The sequence below is a fragment of the Alligator mississippiensis genome, chromosome 4, assembly GCF_030867095.1.
Source record: "Alligator mississippiensis isolate rAllMis1 chromosome 4, rAllMis1, whole genome shotgun sequence".
Lineage (NCBI taxonomy): Eukaryota > Metazoa > Chordata > Crocodylia > Alligatoridae > Alligator > Alligator mississippiensis.
The window spans coordinates 117743989-117769078 of NC_081827.1; the positions used below are offsets into that span (position 1 = coordinate 117743989).

Sequence of the window (25090 nt, forward strand, 5' to 3'; positions counted from 1 at the left end):
TATGCAGACTCTTTTCTCCTTTGCCTTTACTATTTCTCAACTTAATTCTCAGTCTGTCATCATGTTTTGTCCTAACTCTTTGGACTGGATTCACCTCTAAGTTGTTGAGGGGGGTTGCATCTACATGAGATTTTTACTGTGAATCTGCCTATTTATCTCTGTAATAAACGTCTACACGTGCATCCCTATTAGGGTGCATGAAACTAATAAACTCCAGAGCAGGGCAGTACTTGTAGGTAGAAATACTAGTCTGCTCCAGAGTTTTTTCATGCACAGCAATGCACATGTAGACACTGCCCATCTGATTGAGTCACGAAGGTGCTTCAGTGCAGGGGCTGCCTGCCGGCTAGCTCCAAACTAAAGCACCGTCGTGCCCCAGCCAGCCCCTCCGCAGCATGTTTTGTCTGGTCAGAGCAGCCCTGGGCTGCTGCCAGCTGGGGCTGCTCTGACTAGGCTCAATGTGGTGAGCATGAAAAAACTCCAGAGCAATATCCTCCAGAGTTTTTTGCTCCCAGGCACACATTCAAACTGTATGCCCGGGAGCAAAAAACTCCAGAGCAATAAGCTGTGGAGTTTATTCATGCTCATTAATTGCACATGTAGACTTGCTCAGGAGGAGGTAGTTTATTTCCCCTTCTAACCAAGAGGGCACCTGAGCTGAAGAAGGCATTCACTCCTATGGGATGGCAGCTGCAGCACTCCTGTGAGCAGAGACCTTCCAGGAGCAGCATTTTTCCTCTGACACTCCAATTTCCAACAGAATGGAAATTGAGATTGTCTTACCAAGCTACATGGAGAGCCTGGAGCACCAGAGGTTAATTTGGCCCTAAACAACTCCAACTGTTAGACCAAAGATAAGATTCAAATGAGCACCTAAAATGTGGAAACTTGTCTAGTAAAAGCAATTAAACCTGCAAACCAAGTTAATTCATCCTTAAACAATCATTCACTTTTTCAGCATTAATTAAGCTCCACAATGATCCTATGACTGTCAAATGCAGTAAGTACTCTCCCCATTTAACAATTTGGGAAAACCTAATGATTAAATGTCCTCCATATGCCTGCACAGCAAGACAGCATTGGAGCTGGGATTGAGGCCCAGGTATCCCAATTTCCAGTCATGTCTCCTGATCCCTAAATATTGTCATCTATTTAGTGGAAAGCTGCTGAGTTTTATAGCTTAGGGAGAAGGGAACACAAATCAGTGTTGTTTTTCTAAAAAAAAAATATCCTGCTTAGTTCCAAGCAGACGTTATAAACAAAGAATAGCTTCCTGAAATAGTCTCAAAGTAGCTGCAGTGTTAAAACTGGGCAATATTTTTTCTTTGGTTTTAGTTCCTAAAATCATTAGTTTAAATGGAGAGGGTCGTAAAATCTCTCTCTCCTGCTCAACAATGTTCAGTATCTTACGTTCATTGCAGAGGCTTTTACAGTGTTTTGTTTTTTATGACTCTTTCAGCCTTAACTAGAACACTGTAAAGACTTTACTGAAGCAGCTTGCAGTATATATATATATGAAATATTTTGGCAGATTATTACCTCAGTAATAGGGTTCAACAAACAGCAGTATTACAATAACAAAACATGAGTCTGTAATTCCATAGGCATCTTTAGGAGACAAAAATGTGAGGCTCCTTAACCCAACCAAATGGAAGTTTTTAGCTACTTAAATTTTGGCTGTGGAGCTGACTATAAAAACAAAAAAGTGGTTTGTTCTAAAATTTCCCAAAGTACTTTGTTGCACAGTTTTGTTTTGCATTGTTTTTCTTGGGGGAGGAGGGAAGAGATTCTATAATGTACGGATTTAAATAATTTTTTTTCTGGCAGAAATTTTTGGCCCAGCTGTCTTAGTGAAGGTCTTCGATCATAGTCAGACCAGACACAGTGTTGGCAACAGCGGCTCAGAGGTTTGATCCAGAACTCATTGAAGAGTGTTTACAATGAGTGTTTGAGGGTCAGCCTCAAAGTTTACAGATGCACATTACTTTTGTCAGTCTGCTTTAACTTTGTCCTGAAGGAATGAAAAGGAGTTTCATTTCTCCTGTAAGGGCGTGTGTAGACAAAACGGGGGCCCTAAATTGAAGCGGTGGGTTTTTAAAAACATCGCTACAATTTAGGGCCCTTTTAACCCCCATGTTGTGCACACACCTGAACTTACTGGCCCCTCCGGTGGTGGGGAGGGAAAGGCAAGCTGCTGGCTGGTGGAGCAGTCCCTGGGCTGCGGGGGAGGGGAGCTGGTTCTTCCCTCCGTGGCAGTGGCAGCCCCCCCCCACCCCCCTCAGGTGGCGCCTGCCCACAGGGTCTCAGCTTGGGTGGTCCCAGGGTCACCGCAGCCGTGGAGGGAAGTCCCAGGCCCCTGTGCAGCTCAGGCAGGCAGGCAGGCCCCCATGGGGAAGAAGAAAGAAAAAGGTTTTGGGTGGAGAGTGCCTTCCCAGGCTGCTGCCAGGCTGCCTGCATGGACTTCCTGCAGAGCCCCTGCACTGCTCTTCCGAGGAGGAGGACTTTTAGTTAGCTGTGCCCCAAGTCATTTAAGGCACATTACGCTGCTGAATTTGCTACAGTGGCTAGAATTACTGCACAATACATCGCCAACGCATGCAAACACCAGCATCATTAAAGTGGTGCAAAAGCATTTAACCCACTTTTAAAGTGTTGTGCACACATGCCCCTCATTTTGTCTACACACAGCCAAAGACTGCCAACAAAGGGCTCACCTATATTAAATACAGACAGTCAAAAAGACCAAAGCTGAAACAGTTCAGTCTTTGCAGGTTAGTCTAAGGTGCATAGACTGAACCGATAAGCAAGTGAACAGACATTCATTTTTTATTCTGGAAATGCAGCCCCATGGCTGCAGTGGCCCAGGGCAGAAGCTGGTGGGGGGGATAGGCGTGGTGCTAGACCACGCCTCCCTACTCAGCTGAAGCAGGCAGCTTGGGCCAAGGCTGGCCTGCCCACCCAGCAAGGGGGGATGGGGGCAGGAATTACAGAGGAGTGGCAAAGCTTCATGGGATTCCAGGGGGCTGAGTGTTCACTTGAATCTGGAAGGGATCTGAGACAGATGGTCAATAACTGATTTAACCTAAATCAGTTAAGTCTCATACTACATCCATTCAAGTTTATCTTAAACTGGTTTTGGCCATTTTGAAAGCGGTTTATGTGTACTAAACTTCTGTTGTGCTACAGATTTGAACCAGTTTCTGATCACTTATACTGGTTTATGTGTAATTTCTGTCCCTAGCCCTAGTGTGAGATGAGGAGATGATTGTCAGTCACACAATGTAAGTTGCTAAATAATCATTAGGAGAGCCAAATTTAAGGAGTAGGGCAGGAATAATTGGGCTCCATTTGCATGTATAGTAAGAGAACTCAAGAGAAGTATGGTCTCGAGACCTAGTGGTGATCCTCTGAGAGATAACAAAAGGGGGGGAAACCAGGAGTAATGGCCACAAACTCCTGGAAAACCATTTCAGGCTCAACATTGAGAAAAACTTCTTCACAGCTAGGGTGTCCAGACTGTAGAATAAGCTCCCTCCAGAGGTGGTGGAAATCTTCAAGAGGAGACTAGACAGTCACCTTGCTGGGGTCACTTGACCCCAGCTGTCTTTCCTGCCTGGTGCAGGGGGCTGGACCCGATGATCTTCTGAGGTCCCTTCCAGCCTTACAATCTATGGATCTACTCATGGTCTGCTCATGGCAGTGGAAACCCTTTTAGTGAGATAAAGATGGGCCCTTCCATTAGTGGGTTGTTGTTTTAAAGATGTTCATTCATCCCTGATAGGGCCATTTCAGTCTCAACCACAGCATAACCATCATCCCCAATTCTCAGCACATTCTTCCCCCACGAAGCTTATTTCTGTCTTCCTCTTGCACTCACACAGGCTTTACCTTGTCCTTTCAAAGCTAGTGCATTGTCTCCTCACTGCAGAGTTAACACAGGCTAGCTGCCTGCTGAGCAGGTTGTAGCCTGGCCTTGTGCCATGCTGATAAAGGCATGTGGCAGCACAAAGGTGTACGGCAATCAAAAAAGGTGCTTCACAAAGACTTCCCGTCCCACACTGATTTTTTTTTAAAAAAGAGGTCCCCTGGCAGTTTCACTTACTTTACGAATGTGTGATTAGAGTTTAATTGTCAGTATTTGTTTTACTGTTATTTGTGCATCAAGTACCCATTCAGCTTTAGGGCGTTGTGGGAAAAGAAGGAGCATTAAATGAGCCCATTTCAGAAATCAGCAAGCCATTTGCCATTTCAGAACCCTTTTTGTGCAGCCAAGCCATTGGCCAGGCTGTTGGCTGTGTAACTCTGCTAATTCTTTCAGGTAAATGCAGTAATCTGAGGCTGGCAGTAGAAATGGCTAGACCATTCAAAAATAAATGATTACCAACACTTGTAACTATTATTTCTTATTCTAGGCCCTGAGAAAGGGAAGTCTTTAGTATTTTGGATGTCTCTATGTGGGAAAGGTAATGATGACCTTTTTTATGTGGTCATATCTTAAAGTTTTACAACTGGATCAGATAACAAAGGCTGTGGACAGATGTAATGATATACTGTTTTAAAATGAGGGGGGAACTTACTGCTTTGCAGCATGAGATAACTAAGCCAATGTAATTGTTTCATCTGTTCACATCTATAGTAATATAACCTGAGCTAAACCATTATGACTTTAAACCTGAATGAAACAGCAGGTTACCTCCACTTACAGGAGATGGGGACAGGCAATTCAGTTACATTTGTTCAGTGTGAGTCATGCTAAGCTGAAACTAAACACAGTGAATATTGCTAACACTGAGATAGCATTATCTCATGGAAAACTAGTGTTTTTTAAAAAATGAATGCTTGTCTGCTACTATAAGACATGGTTTCTCAGGCATGCCTAATAGGTTAAAAGAAATGTGCAGATGAACTGGATAATATATTTCTTGAATATCTGCTAGAGCATTGAGGACTTTGTTAACCAGTGTGTTACTAGGAGCAATGTAGAGCTGAATGCTAATCTTAGAAGTTCAGGAATATGTCTGGGTCAGATGATGGAATGGCTTTTTGTATTCCTTGTGTCCTCACATTGTTTCGCCACAGAGAAGCTGTAGTGCATGCATTCAGTGAAGCATTCAGAGAGAATTGGACAATTGTATGCTAGAACTGACATATAAAATAGAGCAGTGACTAGCAATTGTTTTACTAGGCACACAACAGGATCTAACTGAGCCAATTGTTTACTAGTGTGTTCTTGTGAGAGTCTGAATTTTTAAATGTGAATTTCTTAAGCAGAATTTGTACATTATCTCACCAAGGGAGATAATTATCTCTTATTCTACCATCCACTTTTCACAGGAGCATAACAGTAGTATTGAATGTTATTCACAAAGGGTTTTGCAGCTCCAGGAGAGGATTTGTGTGTGCGCATATATATGATCATTCGGTATCATTCCCCCTCCAGAGAGAGTTAGACACCACTCACTCGGGAACCTGTAAATATCTCTAAATGTATCCCATGGAGTGAAATAGCAGCTGATGTGTTCCACCTTTCACTCACTTGAGTTGGGCATTCTGTCTCTGTAATTTATAGTTTCAGCTACCTACCACTATAAACTGTCACTATCCTGTAAAGGTGGCCACAGAACCATGCAATTTTGAGCAGAGAAATATGGTGGCAAATAACAAGATTCCAGGATAAGATGCTTCCAAATGAGTGGCCAGGAGAATCCTCGGAAGAAATGGCCAAAAAGGTAATATTCTTATCAAATGTTTTTCAGTCAGACTAACTAACCATTGTCTTTCTTGTTTTCTTTTCTTCTTCCCAGGAACGAGTGGAATATCTCTTTCTCATAATTTTTACAGTGGAAGCATTTTTAAAAGTAATAGCATATGGACTTCTCTTTCACCCCAACGCTTACCTCCGCAATGGCTGGAATTTACTAGATTTTATAATTGTGGTAGTAGGGTGAGTATCACTGTCTTATCGAAGAATACACTGTATACACATGGGAACATAGGCCTCCTATACACGTGCAGGGAGGCTGCTACAATGCAGCGCATTGGAGCAGACTCGATTAATTGAGTGTTGTAATTATCACGCTCCAGCAGACTCTAGCATCATGCGTATCAGCATCTGCATGCTGAAAATGGCAGTGGGGGCACCGTAACTAAAGCTTGCTCAAGAAAGTTAAAGCACCCTCGCTGCCATTTTTCAGTGCAGGGACGCTGATACACATGACACTCTGGGCACTTTAAATATCACAGCTCTCAAAGCCGCACTAATTGAAGCATCCCTGCCTCCTGGAGCACATCTATAAATGCCCACAGTATGAATTCTGGGGCTTTAGGAAATCTGACTGACTGTGTACATACAGAGAAGAGAGCACATCGGCTTCTTCTACATTAGCGGTTCCCAAATGAGGTTGCAACATCTGTGGATGGGGTTACGAGGGTGGGGGGCTGTGGGTTGGGAGTAAGGGTCCATGCTGAGGGAATGGGGTCATGCTGAGGAAAACTTTGGGAAGCACTGTTCTACATGCTTGTTTGACTTTACTGTGTGTCTCTCTCATCACCTCCACCCATCTTACAGTTCACCTCACTTGCAGACTGTCTCCATTTACCATATGTTGATGGCAATCTGAGATATGCTGAACTCGTAGAGTTAGATGCTTTGCTGGTATAAATTGACGTTTCTCTGTGAACTTCAGTGAAGTGACACTGATATACACCAGCTGAGGGTCTGGCCTACATTGTGCGTCTTCTGCTGTTAAGACCTTTTTCAAAAGTTTCTAAAGCATAGAAATTAATCACCATCTGGTTTGGGTGGGAGGGGTGGCCAGGGGAGGCATCTGGGAAGAAGAAACCAAAGTAAAGGTATTGGCAAATGTAAAAAAGAGCTTAGGTTCCTTCATCTGATCCTGCTAGACTGAGCTAAATTAACCTTTTACAGCTGGATGGATGTAGGTGGAATAGTTACTATGCTATAGTATTTCCTCTAAAATGTTGACAAGCTGACAAACTGAAAGTAAAAGCTTGTTCAACTCAATCAAAACATTTCATTTTGATAATTTTAAAAAGAAGCATCCCAGTATCACCCTGTATAGCTGTTTTTAGCCTGTATTTAATGCATTTTGAATTAAAATGTTATTTAAAAAATGGTATCACCTTATTTAAAAAATATTGGAAAAGGTTCTTTTGGCAGTTTGAAAACTCAAGTCAACAGATTCATTGATACTAACAGGGTTTTGGCCTCCATTTTAGTTTTGACAAATGCATGTCATTTGGTGAAAAAAGCATTTTGTTTAAAATTTCAAAAATGACTGTAGTTAAGAGTGAGAAACATGGACGGTAACATGACAAATAGTTTGAGTAATAATCTGAGGAAGAAGATATTATAATGTGGAGTGAACTTAACCTTTAAGACAATGGAGGTGAGTATTATCTTGAATATCACATCTCTTCTTTTTCCCATTCTGTTTCAACATGAGTGCCAGACCTCACTAGCCCCAGTACCCTCTCTCCAAAAGAAACCTTTGCCTCAGTTTCCACACAGAGTGCCTTACAATTGCCTAAAGCCATTAACTCTTTGGCCACTTGATCTCCCTAGCCCTGAGGATGCTACTCAATCTAAATAAGAGTTGCAGAATCAAGTCATAAGACTGCTGACAGACATGTAGCTCCCCAGAAAGCACCATGAATTACAGTGCTTTCCCTGACCCAACAGATGTTCCCTGTTGGGTCAGGGGGCTGGGGGACCAAGCTCCACTTTGGAGCTGATCCAGGAGGAGCTGCATGTCTTCAGCCTTTCTCCTCTAGCCCTGCCCCCAACCCTCAGCTTCAATGCTTTCTGCATGATGTGAGGGGGTAGAAGGGATGGGATGGAGCTCCAGGCTGGGGTTTGCCCAGCCTGCACTGTGGGGTAGAGGGGAGCATTGATTAGTAGTGCTTTGAAGCACCTTCATCTGAACCCTCATGTAATAAAAGTTAATTTGTCACACGATCAGGCACTTTTAAAGTGCTCTGCAGTCGTGCAGTTCTGTCAGGGCATGGCTGTAGAGTGCTCTCAAGGGGTCGATCACGTAACAAATGTCACTTCTGTCAGCACCCTAATTGTTGTCTCTTTCAGTTTTAAGAGGCTGTGTACTATTCCTCCTTTATGCATTATGATACAAAAGAACAGGTTTTCAGAAATCATAGGTTATCATTATGTCCGGTTTAACTACCATCCTATGAGTTTTCCTGTAAATTAGCAAGATGGTATTCAGGCTGAAATTAATTCCCTTGCTAGTGACAAAAGCAGCAGCTCTCCACTGTGCCATGCTGTCTTCTGGTGCATTCAGCAGCACTTAGCCTGTAGCTGGGGGAAATAATCTGACAGCCTATATAACAGGGGGAAAATTACACATGTATAAACATGGCCAAGACCCCAAGGTCCCAGTTAAATAGTAACAATTGCAAGTGACAGATTCTGCTTCAAGGCCAGATGAGTTTCTTTGATGTTTATCTATTTAGACTTGCTTGTACAATATCATACTCAAGTCTGGTTTGCTGCTTTTTCTCTCTGCAGATCCTCACCAAATTCTTCCCTGCCCACTCCCTGTTGTTTTGGGTTTTTTTCTTAAATCATATATAGTATCACATTGAAATCTAAATTGATTTGATTTGGTGGAGATTCAGGAGGTCTTCCCAGATGTCTCCATTTTCCTCTCTACATTCTTCCCCTTGTAGGCTCTATATTGACCAACTTTTTAATTTCCTCTGAGAGAAACCAGTCATGGCTTCTTCTGGTGTTTATTCAGTGCTGCCAGAATTGATACTGGAACAACTAGAAATAGTGGCTGGAAAGGAAGGGGAAATATTTCAGCCTGACAGGAGCAATCTATGCTGCATCCAGTGTTTCCCACCTCCCTGTCAAAGCTTCCTTAACTTCAAGCCTAGGCTGATTAAAGAGCCTTTGTTAGGGCTTGTAAACAAATAGATATAATTATCAGAAACCTAGTTTAGAAATAATGGATCTATATTGCTACATATTAACCACCTGTCCAGAATACTCAGAATACCATAGAAGAGGTCACAGAAGAAATGGAGGAAAAGACATGATGAATTTCCTTGGATTTTTACCTTCTGCTCAAAGTTATGAGAAAATAAGTGGACTGATGCATTCTACAACCCTCATTAGACTAATCCAGCTTGAAATGGCTGTGTGGGGCTCATTAACTTTATGCAGGTGTCAAGCAACATGAAAACAGAATTATGTTATCCTAAATTGCTTTGTTCCATCTTGACTAATACCAGTTGCCAAACCAAAGACCTGGAAAATTGTAAAGGATTCAGCCCAAACACTGCTGTAACTTTGTAAACACGGAGCATTTCTTGCTTTATTTCTACAACTACCAACCCAATGGTATCTCGGTCTGAGGCCTCTTGTGTTACTGTGGTTAACTTCTCTTCTTTTCGTGATTTTTCTCTTTGGTTTGACTATATGGACATGGTCATAATGTTGTAGCACAGGACAGAGAGGAAGAGAGTGGTACAAATATTAGCAAAGGAGGAAGGTGTTTATTTAGTAACATTCATTGAGCCAGACCTAAAGCATTAGCATTTAAAGAAATTTCCATCTTGCTTAAATGCTTATGGTTCTCACCACAGAAGAAAGTATGGAGTTTAGTGGGAAATGGAAACATCTGATACCCACTGAATCATTCTTCAGGTGCTACTGTGGAAGAAGGGAATGTAACAGAAGACTGCCTAGATGCTCAGTTGGTCTTAAGTCTCCCCTTTTTTACACTGCTTTAGGGCAAACAGATCTTCAAGGTGTACAAGGAGATAAAGGTTGAACAAAATGAGCGTATGATGGATAATCCTTAAATTCAGAAAGGAATCTTAGTAGCTTTTTATAGAGCCAGTTATCTTTTATACTTTTAAACTGAATTTCCTTTGAGTTCATATGTCTAGAAGAACCATGGCAAGAAAATGGTGAGCACCACTGCCCTTCCCCTTCCTCATCCCCCATCCCATTGCTGAATTCAGAAGCAAAGGGGAAGAGCAAAAGAAGGGAGAGCACTAAATCTGGAGTCCAGAAAATACCTTCTGGAAAAAGGAAGAAATGTAGACCTATTGGCTTGTATCAGCTTATCTGTTTTACAATATGGCTTATCTGTTTCTTTATTAGCTAAATCCCTCACAGCTTGATCTAACTTTTCTTCAAGTAACCTGTAGTCCCATCATGGCAGAACCATTGTATACTGCTTTGAAGAATAGTCCCTTTCCATGTGGCTCAATCATAAAACATGGATAAGAATATTGGAGGCTAAGAGCAGAGACCCCCTCTCAAGTGGTCTAATGAGCAGGGATCCGAGTTTTCTGTTTCCCACAGGGAAATAGAGAAAAACACAGATTTTCCCTTTACCCAAAGAAACAGCAGATTTCTCATCTTAACAGAGAAACCTACAGATTTTGTAGCTTTGCAAAGAGCTGTTTGCAGGCTGACAGAGTTCCAGCCTGCAAGGGGTAGGGGGAGCGAGAGGAGGGCAGTCAGGCAGGGCATACCATGTGCATGTATATTAGGGCTGTGCAAAGCTTCGGGTGGTGATTCAATTCAGAGGAGATTCGGCCCAATTCAGTGCCCGATTCTCCGAATCCGAATCAAATCAGGGGACCAATTAAAAGGTTCAAATCGATTTCAAAGCTCAGGTGGGGAGTAAGGAGCCTGCACCTGTATTCTGTGAGTGAAGGGGGCAGGGGGCGCTATGATTTTCCACGATAAAAAACCCAAAATCAAATACCAACATTTATAGGTATTCAGCATTTATTTTGTTATAGTGATTGAGGCACTATGTCAAGAAAACATTGTGTTCAGCTGATATCTATATATATAGTGGCCTTTCATTTTAATCACAGATTTCGGGGGTTTTATCAAAGAATTTTATTTATTTATTTTTTTTATCAGGGAAAACCAAGATCCCTGCTAATGAGGCAGAGTCTACACTCATTATGCATGCATAAAAATTTTTCCTGGTTCTTTCTATTTTATCATTTTCCTTTTGGAAAACAAGGGGTCTGATAGTGATTATTGTCTTTGACTTTCATAACTATAAAAGACTATTTCCTTTTAAGAGGCGAATAATTTAAAAATGTGTTCCAAAAATAGTATACCTTCCTTACAGCATCCTTGTACATTTGCCAAGAGTAGTCTTTTCTGAGGACCCACAACTTTTCCAGGAGAAAGCTATCATAATTTGGATAACAGATTTACTTATTATGTTTTAAAGCTATTTGCAAGGGATCTAGAATTCTGAACAATTCAAAAGCACGTCTGAAGAAATGGGCCATACCTTAGTCCTGTGAGAAATTTTCTAAAGGGCAGACTCAAATGTTGCCACATTTACAGATCCTCCAGGAGTTTAAAAATACCATATTTAAAGGTGAGCTGTAAAGCAAGGGGGAAAAATATTTTTTCATGCTGCATAAAGACATATTCTTTACACTGGGAGAAACAGAGCCTCTGTTGCCTATATTTGCCAGAGCACTTTGATAGATTCTTTTCCTACACTGCAAGAATCAGCATCTTCTTTCTAAAAAGGGAGGGCATGTGGAACACAGGTTACAGCCTTCTTGTGTCAGGAGTGGGGTCCTCTGAAGATATGGCTCAAGTCCTTCGGCAAGGAGGGTACCTGATATTTCAGACGTAAAGGGAGAAGCAGAAAAAGGAAAATGGCAAGGTTGACTCCATACATCATTAAAAATCAAAACCAACTATGTTTGCATTTGCTTTGCAATTCATCTTCAACAGAGGAACTCAGACTGGAGTAGCCACCACTGGGTTAAAATACAGAAGTCATTTAATGGTGCACAGTACTATACAGCAGTTTAAAATGGGAGGTGGAAAAAAACTGCATCCAACTGAATATGGGAGGTGAATTTAAGTTGGCAGAAAATAGTTTGTTGAGATGAAATTTTATAATTGCTGAAAAGACACAGTTAGGTTTTCGTTGACCACAAAAGTTAGACACTTGTTTTTTGCAGTCATCCCAAATATGGTATCTACATCAGCACAATGCTTTTTAACAGCATGCTATACAGCTTGTGAAGGGAAGGAACTAGTGAATCACCAACACTTTCCTACTGTCTCTACTGAAGGTTTCCCTGAGGTTTCCCAGAAGGAATAAAGCTATCTTTAACTTATTCATAAAAAGTGAAAGGATCACAGCTTGAGACTGTATCTGCAAGTTATCACTTACCTTTTTGGAACACGAGAATTGATCTTACTTCATTTAACTGACAAGCCGGAGAGAGTCTGCAAAGCTCATCATGGAGAAGAAATATATGTTGTTCTTTTAAAATAACATAATGGAAGAGGAAGGAGGAAACTGTAACTTTCTTGTGCCTTTCATCACCTGCACTATTTATGAACAGGAGTTTTATTCTTTTCTCTAGTTAAGGCTTGTTATATGGGAAACTGAAAAGGCTTGCTGAGATCTAGAAGTTCAGTTTTGATAGCAGGTTATAGGGTTGAAAATGGATGAAATCACACAGGGAGTTTGTATGTTAAGTTTTTATTTCTGAAGTCCTGGATTCAACTTGTACTCCATGCTATGGGCAAGTATATACATACTCCTGAGACAGAGATGCTTCTATTGGTTAGGACTCATAAATTGTATAAGCAATGGCCAAATCCCCAAGGATATACTCTATGGTGAGCTGGCCACTGGCAAACATCAACTTGGCTGGGCCAAACTCCATTTTCTTGTTGTCTGCAAGAAAAACCTTAGTGAGCTGAGTATTGATGGCCAGTGCTGGGAATCAAGCACTTTGGACCACTGTGAGTAGAAAGCTGTCTTGAAGCAGGGCCTACATTGCTTCAGGATGGAGAGGGTCAGTGAGGAAATAGAGAAGAAGCATCAGAGGCAGGCAAGACAAGAGGGTACTTGGCATGCCAGCACAAGTTCAACTGAGTTTGCATGGGGAACTTGCTGGAGGGTCTGCCTGTCACGCACTGGACTCCTCAGCCACTCAAGAAGCTGTGGTAGTACCCAGTAACCCACCAAAGGCACAATATCCATGGTCTCCCAAGATTGATGGCTGCCAATAAAAGCTATGAAATAATGAGCACAAATAGAGTAGGAAGGCATAGCAAGTCAAGTCTGAAACAGCTGCATGGATATCTAACAGTAGAACAAGATGAATAAGAAGTGGGGGGGGAGGGGAATTAAAATTGTAGTGCATTAGGCAAATGCAGGAGTAACACAGAGAGGTAGGAAGGTCAAGATAGTGCATTTGGACAGATGTTAATAAAGCGCAGGCCTAGTTTAGTTGGGGTAATGCAATTCGGGTTTGAAGGGAATTACTAGAAGTATCCTAAACACACGTGGTGCTGTAAATTAGTATTGAAATATATATCAAGAGGACCACTACAGGGAAAAGGTGCAAGTCATAACTGAAGTGCATTAACAAAGGTGGGTGGGATGAAGTAAGACTACAATATGCAGGGATGTTGAAACTCTGAATTGCCAAACTGTCTTGATGTTTGTGTTTCCTCTCCATCCAAATAGGGTTTTATAAATAAAGCAATCCTAGAAATAAAGATTCTAGCACCCCCCTCAGATATGTTATTATACTAGTGGCAGCAGCAATGACTTGATACCAGGATGTCAAGAGCTATTGTTAATGAACTCTGATCCTATCAATATTGGGGTGGTGGGGGGAGGAAATACACTCTATCTTTTTTTGTCCAGTTACTGATTTAGAGTTCTTTATTTACAAACTTGTGGTTTTCAGGAATTCCATAAAAGAGCTCTAAAACACATCAGAAACCTTTTGTAGTTAACTCCTTCCACAGGCTCCTGAGGGCCACGGTCTGCTATACAGAAATGGCATTCATTATCTGGCCAGAGGATGCTGTGGAATAGGAAGGCAGAAATGTTTGAATAGGAAATGGAACATACCAGTATTTCTACAACCATCTTTCTAGCCTACTGGAAATATATTGGACCAAATTTGGGCCATTGCATCTAGAGGAACCTGAATCTTAAAATTATCAGAATATCAAAACATAACTCTGAAAGATGGAATCGTAGAAAGGTAGGGCTGGAAGGGCTCAAAGATACATAACCATATAAATTCCGAGACTTCGTGTGTCTTGCATAGGTCCTTATTATTCTGTCTGCCTGTCTGATCTCCACAGCCACCTTAATATTTTGCATACTAAGGTAGTCTCAGTCTTTGCTATTCATTTTTCCTGCTCTTTAATTTGCGACATCTACAAATTTTTCTTTCTCCCTGGCCCTCCCTTGCTGCTTGTGCAGTTTTTTCAATCTTTCAATGATACTTTAACTTAAGGCTTGGAATGGAGCCAACCAGAAGTTCCCCAATTATGGCTGCCCATTTTCATGTAGCCCTACATGTAAAATTTTCTGGATATGTTTAAGAATCTATTTTTTATATTTGCAAATAATCAGAAACTTTAAAGAAATCTTTGTGCATTTACTGTTAGATAAAGGTATTGGCTCTGACCAGTCTTAAAGAATGAACCCTTCTTTTTGTGTACAGGGCAAGCGTTCCACATTTTGTGCCCTGGACTGAGAGTTCCTATAAAGCAACAGGGGTAATTCTTTCTCCATAGTACACGTAGTATTTCTGCTGCTTTCTGTGTGTGTCAGTTTGGGCAGAACATACTGATTACTTGAGTTTCTGCTAGGGGAAATGGAATAAATGGTATGTCAACACTGCAAACTGAGCTGATTTTTCAGAAAAGAAATTAACCACTGAGATCTGTGCTGGAGTGTTTAGACCACTTCTAGTACCCAAACATTTCAAGCTAGCCCAGGTATCTGAGCTATTCTGCAATCTGCAATGAGGGTGCACCCTAAGACCCACTAACCCTACCTATAGATTGGAACACCAAAAATCTTTTTAGATAGGAATAGGCTTTAATGTCTACTGAGAGGACTGGATTCAAACTGGTTACCTACAAGTAAAAGGCTTTGCAACTCTCTACCAATGCCCAGAAAAATCTAGTCTTCCTCCAAGTTTTATTTTTCCCCTGTAGCAGACTGCATGTCTCAGGGGTTATAGCCCAGCTACAGACAGTAAGAAACTGATTACAGGCCTGACTAGGAGGACTGGACCAGCTGATGTGGATAATTGGCTGTTCCAGAGGAAGTTAAAGGCTCCCAGGGAAGGGAGGGAGAAAAGGCTGTGAGGTAGAGACTACAGCACTGAGTCAGATTAGGCTCTGTGGGAAGCTGGGAGAGGACTGCAGGGTGTGAGTTAACCCTTTACTGTTGATGTCTTTGTTTGATGATATACGTTGTGCCCTGTGGGGTGAGTTTTCCCCAGGGAAATAAAAAGACTATGTTGAGCAAACAGGCCAACCTGCTATATGCCCCTTGATATGAAGGTTGCTTTTTAGAGGGCTAACTTATCTAATCAATTATTGACCTTTTAGTGCTAACACAAGTTGTCTTCTGTTCTTTTGCATATGAGCAGTATTTCCCCAAAAATTTCCATGTCTTCCTCTAAACACTATAGTCCAGCATACCACTCTCGCTATAGGGGCAGCTCCTATTTAACAATATAAGTGTTACTAATATTTGTTCTATAATAATAGTTTTATCATAACTTGCATATAAACACAGTATGTTTAGTGTGAAACTACAGAGACATGGTGGATACTCTGCAGGGAATTACATGACTTTTGTAGAGAGGTGATTAGCCATGTTAATCTGAAGTCAGGCAGAAAGTAGGGCAGGGCAGTACCTTGATGACTACCTGGTTCAAAGAGTCATGAGGTATCATAGACAACAACCTACTTCATCAGATGCTTTGTCTGCGTGACTATTTGTGAAATAGCACTACAGTGTTTGGTATTAGGATTTGCAAATCCTGTTCTTGGTGCTGGGAGCAGTCCAGTCTAGTGATTAGAGTTAACATAGCCAAGTCTAATGAACACTCTTTGGGTCACATGTGAAAAGAGGCATAACTGGGTATTTCTGCACCCTGAAAAGCACTGGCCAATGGGGCAGCAGCTGCTGCTGGAAGTGGTGAGTGTGATAAGGCTAGCAACACAGTGGTTGCTATATTTGTGCGTCCCCTTTCCAAGTCAGCACCCAGGACTGGTGCCCTGTTTGCCTATCCCACACCCTTGTAGTTATGCTGTTGTCTGTAGGAATTGAATCTGGGACCACTGGCTCTCCAAGCATGAGTCATTACACCTTGAGCTAAAAAACTAACTCTAATATGGAGAATGTATCAGACTCAGAAACTTCCACATGTGGCCTAGCCCCTAGCAGGTGATGAAGAGGCATATGGTGTAGTAACAATACACAAGCATGTTTTGAATTGTTTTGTCTGAAAGGCAGCTTGGCACAGTGAATGAGATCTGGGTTCTGTTCCTTCTTCCACCTTCAGTGACCTTGTGTAACTTAAACTATATGTAAAATGGGTAAATGATATTTATCTTAAGAAGGTTAATAAAGGTTTGTAAGGTATTAATAGCACTCAGAGCAGTAGCCTAACAATGGGTGAGCAAGTGGGGCATGAGCTCTGAGTACTGTCTAATGGGGCAGCACTGGAATGGAACTGGGGGTAGGGGGGGCACCTCATCCTTCTCATCCCCTATTCCTCTGTCCCATATGCACCCTGCACCTTCCCTGCAGCAGCTCTGGCTCTGGCAGTGGAGGGGGCAGAGAAGTGGTGTTGGCATGTGATGGAGGAGCAGTGGCTGGAAGTTTGCTTGCTGTTAAGGGAGATGTCACACCCGTTTGGGGGGGGGGGGAGGGGGGGTCACTGAAAACTAGTGGGTTTTTTGGCCACTTGACATGCATGTCAGCAGCAAAACAAGGAGATGACAGCTTCCTCCCCTTGCCCAGCCTCTAGCTGAAAACTTCTGACCACTGTAGCATGTAGTGCCAATGCTGCACTGTCCTCTCTGCTGCCCCACATCTAGAGTTGGCGGTGATGACATGCAGGGTGTGGGGCATGCAGTACTGCCCGATATGCCATACTGCCCAGTTACCTTTGAGGCAGGACTGAAACTAAAATTCATGGTGTCTTGCCTTACAATTCTATTACCATTCTCCTAGGTCACAGGATATTTCATATGGGAAGAATCTGTTTCTTTTCCCGTACCATATGTGAATGTCAGCAAGGTGTGTGACATTCTTAGCAGGTCTATGTAATGCACAGTCGTTTTGGTGATATGGTGACGATGATTTATGTTTCTGTTTAGCCAGAGCCTCGCTGTCTACCTACAGCTTGTTTCCTCTTTTTATTTTTTTGCAGGCTTTTTAGTGCAATTTTAGAACAAGCAACCAAAGCAGATGGGGGGAATTCAATAGGAGGGAAAGGTGCCGGATTTGATGTTAAAGCACTGAGGGCTTTTCGAGTGTTACGCCCCTTACGGCTGGTATCTGGAGTTCCTAGTAAGTAACACACTAATTTTTAATTCCTTTTCTCTTCTTGGTTGGGTAGAAGTTGGGCAAGGATTAGTTGTTTGTTCAAGATATTCAAGCTCTAGCATGATGCAGATGTTTTTCTCTCCCTTCGGGGTGGGGGCAACATGATCAACAATTTAATTTGGTAAATTGAAATTAATCAAACTTGGGAAGAGGGGCATCTGTGGGGGCAGGGGTGGGAGGGGAAGACTAGTTATACAGTTCCATGAAATGTGTAGGGCATGATCAACAATAGGTATGGCCAGTCACTTTCAACAGAAGTAAATGAAGATGTAATTTTGTAATGGGTCTAATACAAATCAAATTAATGAAGCAACTGGAAATCTGCATGTAAAGCCATTGTGCATTAGTCTCACAAATCACAGAAATGATAAATAAACACTCTTACTGACTTGCAGATGTAGTCCCCTACTTTTCATTCTCCCCACCTGTCACCACCTGCTGCTCCATTCAAAGGTGGTGGGACAATTCAGAACAAACAGTACACAGGGCAATAAAATTTTGTTTTCACTGAAAGTTATAGTAGCTTAAACCATTTTTAATAATTCAGAGAGTCCATGGGCAGCTTTTCATAATCTAATGTCTACTGTTTCAAGGGCAAGAAAGCTCTGGGTGAACAAAAGTGGACTACCAGTTCTGTTATAAAGATAGACTATGGCAGTCTCTGTGTAGGAAGGTCATACTTTTTGGTTTCTGCTTGGGAGTGAGCCTATGCATGGACTTTTTGTAAAGGGCATCATCCAGTCTAGTAGTGATGAGAGATCCAGTTGAATGAAAGGGGCTAATGCAGGAAGTTGGATTTGAAGATTTGCCCATGTTCTCTAAACTGGTTGGAAAAAAAAGGCTTTGTTTATTTTTATTTATGAAGCTGTTTTTTAAGTGAGACTTTAGGTACTGCCAAACTCAGTTATTCAAAACTCACAGTGCTAGCTCCCACAAAATTTTGTGACCATCTTTGTAAGCATGATATAAAAATAGTACCATGTTCACTCAAATATATGATGAGTTCCCCCCCACAGACACCTTGGGGGTAGGGGGGGGAGGATGTTCCCTGTCTTAGATTTGTGTACAAAGCGGGGGGGGGGGGGGGGGGGAGGTGTCAGGTGTCTGCTGTGGCTCTAACTGTCCCTGAACCTGGGTCAGAGCTAGAATCAGACCCACAGCAGCCTCCCACCCCTCCTCCACTTGCCCTCTGCATCTTTTGTTCCCACTCTGCTTCCTTCCAATCCTTACTGTCAGGTGCAGCTTCGCTCCAGCTTGAGCTGGATTCCCTCCCAGGCACAGAGTACATGGAAACTCCCACCCTTGCTCAGCCAGTCAGCAGTGCTGCTGCAGCGTGGCCTGGCATGGACACGCGGACTGCACTTCCACATATTGTGCTCCAGAAAGGAACTGGGCCTGAGCAGTGCCTGATAGTAGTAGGGGCTGGGGCAGAGGGAGAGGGCCAAGATTGTGGGGAGTGGGTGAACAGGAAGTGCGGGAGCTGGGGGTTGGGGAGTGCACATGGTGGGAGCCAGGAAGACTACAGGGAAAGAAGTGGTGTGGCATAGGGCAAGGGGGCTGCTTGACCCCCACAGCTGTCTGACACCCCCCTCTCCCCTCCCCGCACACACACATCCAACGCCCCGGCCATTGCTTTCCCTGCTATAGTAGTGAGGTAGGGGGAGAGGACAAATTTAAGACAACCCTACAATAATTAGATTCCATACCTGGAAAATTATAACAAACTTATACATTTTCCATATATAGAATCTAATTATTGGGGGCCATCTTACATTCAGGCTCATCTTAGAGTCAAGTGAATATGGTATTTCACATAGACTACTTATAAATTGACTTGGCTTCTGAGCCTTCTTTAAACTTTTTTTCAATTACACTGAAGTCATTTTCAGGCTTCTTTCATGAACTGTGGGGGCTAGAAACTTTTTAAACCAAATTTGAGATTTTCAACAGGGGAAGCCTCAGCTTTAAGTAAAATAACACTGTTGTCAACACTTTTTATATATACTATTTACTCTTATGCAGGGGTTGGTCTTTGCAGTTGCCTGGAGGTCCTTGGTCATGTACCAAGCTGTGGTTGTTTTGATGGCAATTGTTGGATGGGCTGCCTACCTTTTTGTTAATGAAATCTATAATTTAGTGGTCATTTTAGCTCTTTAAAAACTTTTTATAGTGAAATAGTAGTAGTAGTAGTAATCAAGTGTGCATTTGTAAATCTCTGCTCAGCAAAGGAAATTATGATTGTCCTCTCAGATGTACTCACAACTGCTACACATGCTTTACCCACTTCAGATTAACTACTGTACTGAGTTACTGCTGACGATCTCTCATTTAGCAGTATTTCTTACATGAAACACATTGCACCTGGACTCTCTACTCTGCACTCACACCAGTTCAGTCCTGGCTGTCATTCAAGGTTTCGTGTTGCTCTCAAAACCTTAAGTCTTTGCAGCTTTAAAAGCTCCTTCTGTCTTTGTGTCCCATCCTTGTGGCTGAGATAAGGTGCTCAAAGTAATGGCCATCAGATTTAAATGTCTGTAAATGGGAGATTCTCTCACCCTTAGAACTTGCTCCACTCATTGGTCTGACATAGGTCAAGTTTGTTGATATTATAATTGTACTGTTAGCCTTATCTGTGGAGCCAGGTTTTTTTCTGAAGGGATGGATTATGAGGTTACTGTGCTTTTAGGGAACTTTCTGAGCACTTTAGTTGACATTTGTTTGAACTTTTGTTTTGTGCTTTTAAATCATACAAGTACTGAGAGAATATTTTAGGTGAAGTTTAGCAATTCAGTATATATGAAAGCATATTTCTCATGAGAACTCTGAGTGTGATTGCCTGAGCCAGGCAAAAATAGCACATCACAAAGATTAAACTAAGGTGATTGGTTATAGGCCCACACATTAAAACTCTGTCTTATTTTTGATTCACCCCCTAACTTGATGTATGAAACATAGTAAGTGATGTAACCCACTGCTGGCATTAACACTTTTGTGGAGGGCAACATATTTTACTCCTGCTTCCAAAACGCATACGTCTTCTTTTCACTGTGATCAAACCACCTGCAAAGGACTGGCCAGAAGATTTCAGGATGGGTTAGCAAGAGGATTCCAATGTAAGGACCATTACACATTTAATTTTAGGTGCCTCTTAACCCCTGGATTGTTCACACATTAACACCTGAAGCTAATTTTAAGCACACTTTAGGCAGCTGAAAGTTACACCACTTTGGGGCAGGTTTCTCTCTGTTCCATGTTACCCAGCTCATGTTCCATTTAATGTGTGGCTACTCCCCACAGATAAGCTGTCCAAATTGCATTCCTCCAGCATCCCAGGATGCAGTGTCCCCTCATCCACAGTTCTGTTCTGGGTGGATAAACTTTCCACCCGCTGAACTCAACTACCCAGGGGACAGTTCTAGCACCAAGCCAACTCTCCTGCCTGCCCCTGGGGAATATGCCCTTCCCACCCCAAGGGAAGCAACCTTGTGCAAACAAGCTGCAGAGCACATGTCAGTTAGCAAAGTCTCAGGGCATAGATGGGTCCAGGAGTGGGGTCTAGAGAGGGTGGAGGGGGAAAACCTTCTCTCACTGGTTCCAGCTCACAGCCACCCTGGGAAGTGTAACCAGCACCTTCCACACCCCAATCCCAAATTCCAATTTATTAAAATATGAGACCTTTATTAATTGATTTCCTTTTTATTTCTTCTTTTTTTTTAACTTCCTTTTGTTTTATCCTTCAGTGGCTGGCTGAATTCATTTCACCACCCTTTCCCCATCTCCATTTCCTTTCCACCTCCCATTTCATTCCCCACCTCTTTCCCACTAACTCTCTGCTTCCCAGCTTCATGTTCCTTCTCCTCCCCCAGCAGAGATAGAAACCTGCCCTGGCTCGCTAGCCCCCTAGTGGCAACTCACAGCTATAGCTCCTAGTCAGGGCCCTGCTCACCAGTCCTCTAGTGGCAAGTCACAGCTGTGCAGGTGGGGGATGGATGGACAAGGTTTTTAGCATTAAGATCTGACTGCTTCAAACTGGAGCTAGCACTAAGATAAGCAATATTTGAGCACCTCTAAGTACAATGTGCAACAAGGCCCTAACTTCCTAGCTTGTAATGGCAATGGTGGGAGGGGAATTTTGTGGTCTGTTACAGGAAAAGCCAAAACTAAACTGCTTGATCTGTGGTCCAGGTGTAATTGTCAGCATTTAGGAAAGTTTTTTCAAGGATTTTTCAAATCTAAGGAAGGGCTTGCCAGGGACCCTAGCAGGCAGCCCAGCCTGGGGTAATTGCTTAGCTAGCCACATCTGCCTGGGGTCTCTGTCTGATAAGCTCTGCCCCAGCCAGTTAACTGGCTGGCTTCCTGATTGGCTAATGGGAGCTCAGTCCCTCCATTTATTCCCCACTGTGACAATAGTCTTCAGTCTAGTCAGCAGTCTGGCCCTGGTCTGCTCTGGCGAGCCTCCTGGTTTTTGTACTCTCTGGCTTTCCTGGTTTTGGCTCTGTTCCTGGACTCTAGCTTTGGGTTTCCCTGTGGATCTGTTTCCTGGTTCCTGACATTGGCTCTGTTCTCAGTCTTTGATCGGTGGATTACCCCTTGGACTTGGTAATTTGGCATCTGATTCTGGACCTGGACTCCAGCCTGTGTTATGGATCCTGCTCCTAGATTTCCCTCTGGATTTGGTAATGTGGCTCCTGAACTCTGACCCAGCCCCTGACCCCTGCCTTCCCTCAGTGGCCTGCCTAACCATTAGGCCAGATCACTCACATCCCAGTCCCCTCTAGGTACTTTGTGCCCAAATGTTTGTGTAACTCTTCCAATTCTGCAGTTGGTCCAATAAAAGATAACAGCCATAAAAATCCTTGCCTCTTACATGTTTCCTGGACCATCACACTTACAACAATTAAAATAATAACAACTAAAATCCATCATGAGTGAGAGAAAGGATGATCAGCTGCTCCCAGAGGCAAATGTCCACTGTTGTTTACATTACTGTATGTCCACTTGTAAGTCAATTAAAACCACTTTTGAATAGGTGGTTGTGTAGTTATATAGGTGCCAAAATTTAAATATTCATATTAGAAGAGTTTGTCTTCTGTGAATACAATAATCCTCCATTGCTCCATGCAAAACTCTTATTGCATTCTCTCACAACTTCCTCTATTTATTTTCTTATTCCCTTCAGCACTCCCCACTTGGTGTTTCTCCCTAGAATAGCCTTCTCCTAATTGCGAGCTCTTCAGTATTAAGCCAGTTGTTTTCTTGGAGATACCTTGTGGTATGTGACAAGGTATCATGGCCTTGTTTGTACTTTGCTGTCCAACTTTTGAGTGGCCAGGGGCTCCATGTCCCCTGCAGCATCACACTTCACTACACCATGTGGTGGCTGTGGCCTTCCCCACACCCCTACTGCATTGGGCCTACGTGCTGCATTGCCCTACATGCTGTGCTCAGTGGTCTCCTCTGCCATGTGCCCTCTTGCTGCACTGTGCTGGCATTCCTGCACTGTATGAGATCTCTGGGTCCCCCTGATCTGCCTGGCTGCAGGTTCCCTTGGCCCCAAGGGCTGTGCCATGCTGGCCCCGAGGGCAGGCAGCAGAAGCAGGATGGGAGAGCCCAGAGACTCCAGTAGCAGCTGGAACAGTAGGAGGAACAATACCCAAATTGGGAGCCCAGGGTCCATAGGGAACCCTCTCAGGGGCTGCCAGATGGAAGGCAGCCCTGCCCTATGCTACTGAACTCAAACAATTCAGGTGAGCAAGCTAGGCATATGTTAGTCCCCTAGTTTAAGTGGTATGTGTATCTGTTTACATATGGTACCACATTCTCCATTTGCAACAAATAAGAAGGGTTGTAAAATTCTAGAGATGCCCTCTAGTAAAGATGAATGGGACAGCCAATATTTGCAGTGCAGGGGAAAAATAATTTGTGCCTTTGAGAAGCACTCAGTCAGAGGAGCAAAAACCAACTGTGTACTTTATGCTGTTTTGATAGATCAGTTCAAATAGGTAAAACCAGTGGATAAAATAGCTAGCAAGTAAGGGGGTTACAACACTGGATATCTTCTTGAACAGAATCCAAATCAAGTGAAACATTGTAAGATATATTGGACTTGCTAAATATGGTTAGGGTTCTGAAAGAATGAAAAGAAGGTTTGTAAATGTCCATGGCTTTTAGTTTCCACTATGCCATTTCCAGATATATTACCAACTAGAATTGGCAATCATTCTCTTCCTTAAGGAACTTAATCTAACAGTGCCAGATCACTGAAAGAGCCTCGCTGGCTTGCATAATAATTCATTATGTAATTAATGGTTCCCAGCCAGCAGAGAAGATGCTAGGGGACAGTCCTCACCAGCAAAAGTTAAAGCAGCCCATAAGGGGATAAAGGAAAGCAGTTCTGGCTACTTGGGACCCATGAGACTCAGCAAAGTGGATTTCCAAAGAACACTAATTATTTTCCCCAGAACACAAAGAGCCTCAGATGTCTTGCTTGTTTTGCAGCTATGTCTGCTCCTACAACTGCTCATCTGAAATTGAACTACTATTAATACTACTATTACAACAGGCTCAACCCTAAGGTATACTTAATCTGGAGTTAATGCACCTGAAGGAAGGGAGACTAGACCCGACATTACACTTCTTGTCTAACCCCTGCAGTACTGATGCTGCCCAGAGGCCAGTGTAATCTCCATATAAATTAGAGTAGCCTGAGGGCTACTCTAATTTGTGCCAGCAGACACTTGTCCTACTGAATTAGGATCAACCACGCTTCAAAGTACTCAAGTCCTGCTCCCTCTACACTCTTCCCAAATTGCTACATGCTTACACAAAGTAGGGAAGGCAATGTGGGTGGTTTTACAATATCCCAAGATTTCTCAATGCAGGGGGACATCCTTTGCTGCCCATCTATAGTGCCTTTAGAATTGCATGTGTTAAACTACCTGACGGGCCCAAAAATGAGACTGAAAAATATTGTAGCTGAGCTTTCTGTGAGTATTTCTCATCCAACAATCATTTCCTCTTCTCTGACCCCCTCTCTCTGTCATCTTCTCTGTGATCCCCCCTCAGTGTCCCTCTGCCTATGATCCCTTGCCCACCCACTGGCATAAACACAGCTGGATTTATTTCGGTGATTACATGGTTACACTCATTCACAGAGACACACTCAGTGCAATTATTTGACTGTAAATGTCTACATTGGTTTCTTGAATGCACAATCAAAATTTCCATTTGTATTTTTTTTCTGCTGGTAAGGAAATTGAATGCAGAAAGTTGTGTTTTATAAAATGCTAGAGTTGATTTTTTTTTTTTAAATGCATGGGACTCAGGAAATAAAGTTGTGGTTCATGCAGTGGTTCTAATATATTCATATTACTCATATTTGGTATATTACATAGGAATGTTGAGAAATGCACTTCTTTCTATTTCTTGAGGCACTAATTTAAAACTTAATTTTCATCAGATGTGAAATACCAGTCATGTTCCCACATTTGTTGAAATCTGTTTTCTTCTCCTAGCTTTTAGTTGGCATAGTTGTCTGTTTTATGCACTGTACTTTTCTTTCTGATGCCACAGGAGAAGTGCAGTGCACAAAGTAGTCCTATATTGTCTTCAAATGTTATATGCTGCAGAGTGGCTTGATCAAAGCTGCAAAATGT

At 42.6% G+C, this 25090-nt stretch overlaps 1 protein-coding gene across 2 annotated transcripts in view; it reads left to right on the forward strand.

The window, feature by feature from the left end:
- Nucleotides 1-25090, forward strand: part of CACNA1C (calcium voltage-gated channel subunit alpha1 C) — a 774332-nt gene that overhangs the window by 504909 nt on the left and 244333 nt on the right. For both annotated transcript variants that reach the window (XM_059726516.1, XM_059726515.1), the window contains exons 4-5: nt 5805-5944; nt 17260-17399. In XM_059726516.1, the coding sequence (XP_059582499.1) occupies nt 5805-5944; nt 17260-17399 (280 nt within the window). The remainder of the gene's footprint in view (nt 1-5804; nt 5945-17259; nt 17400-25090) is intronic.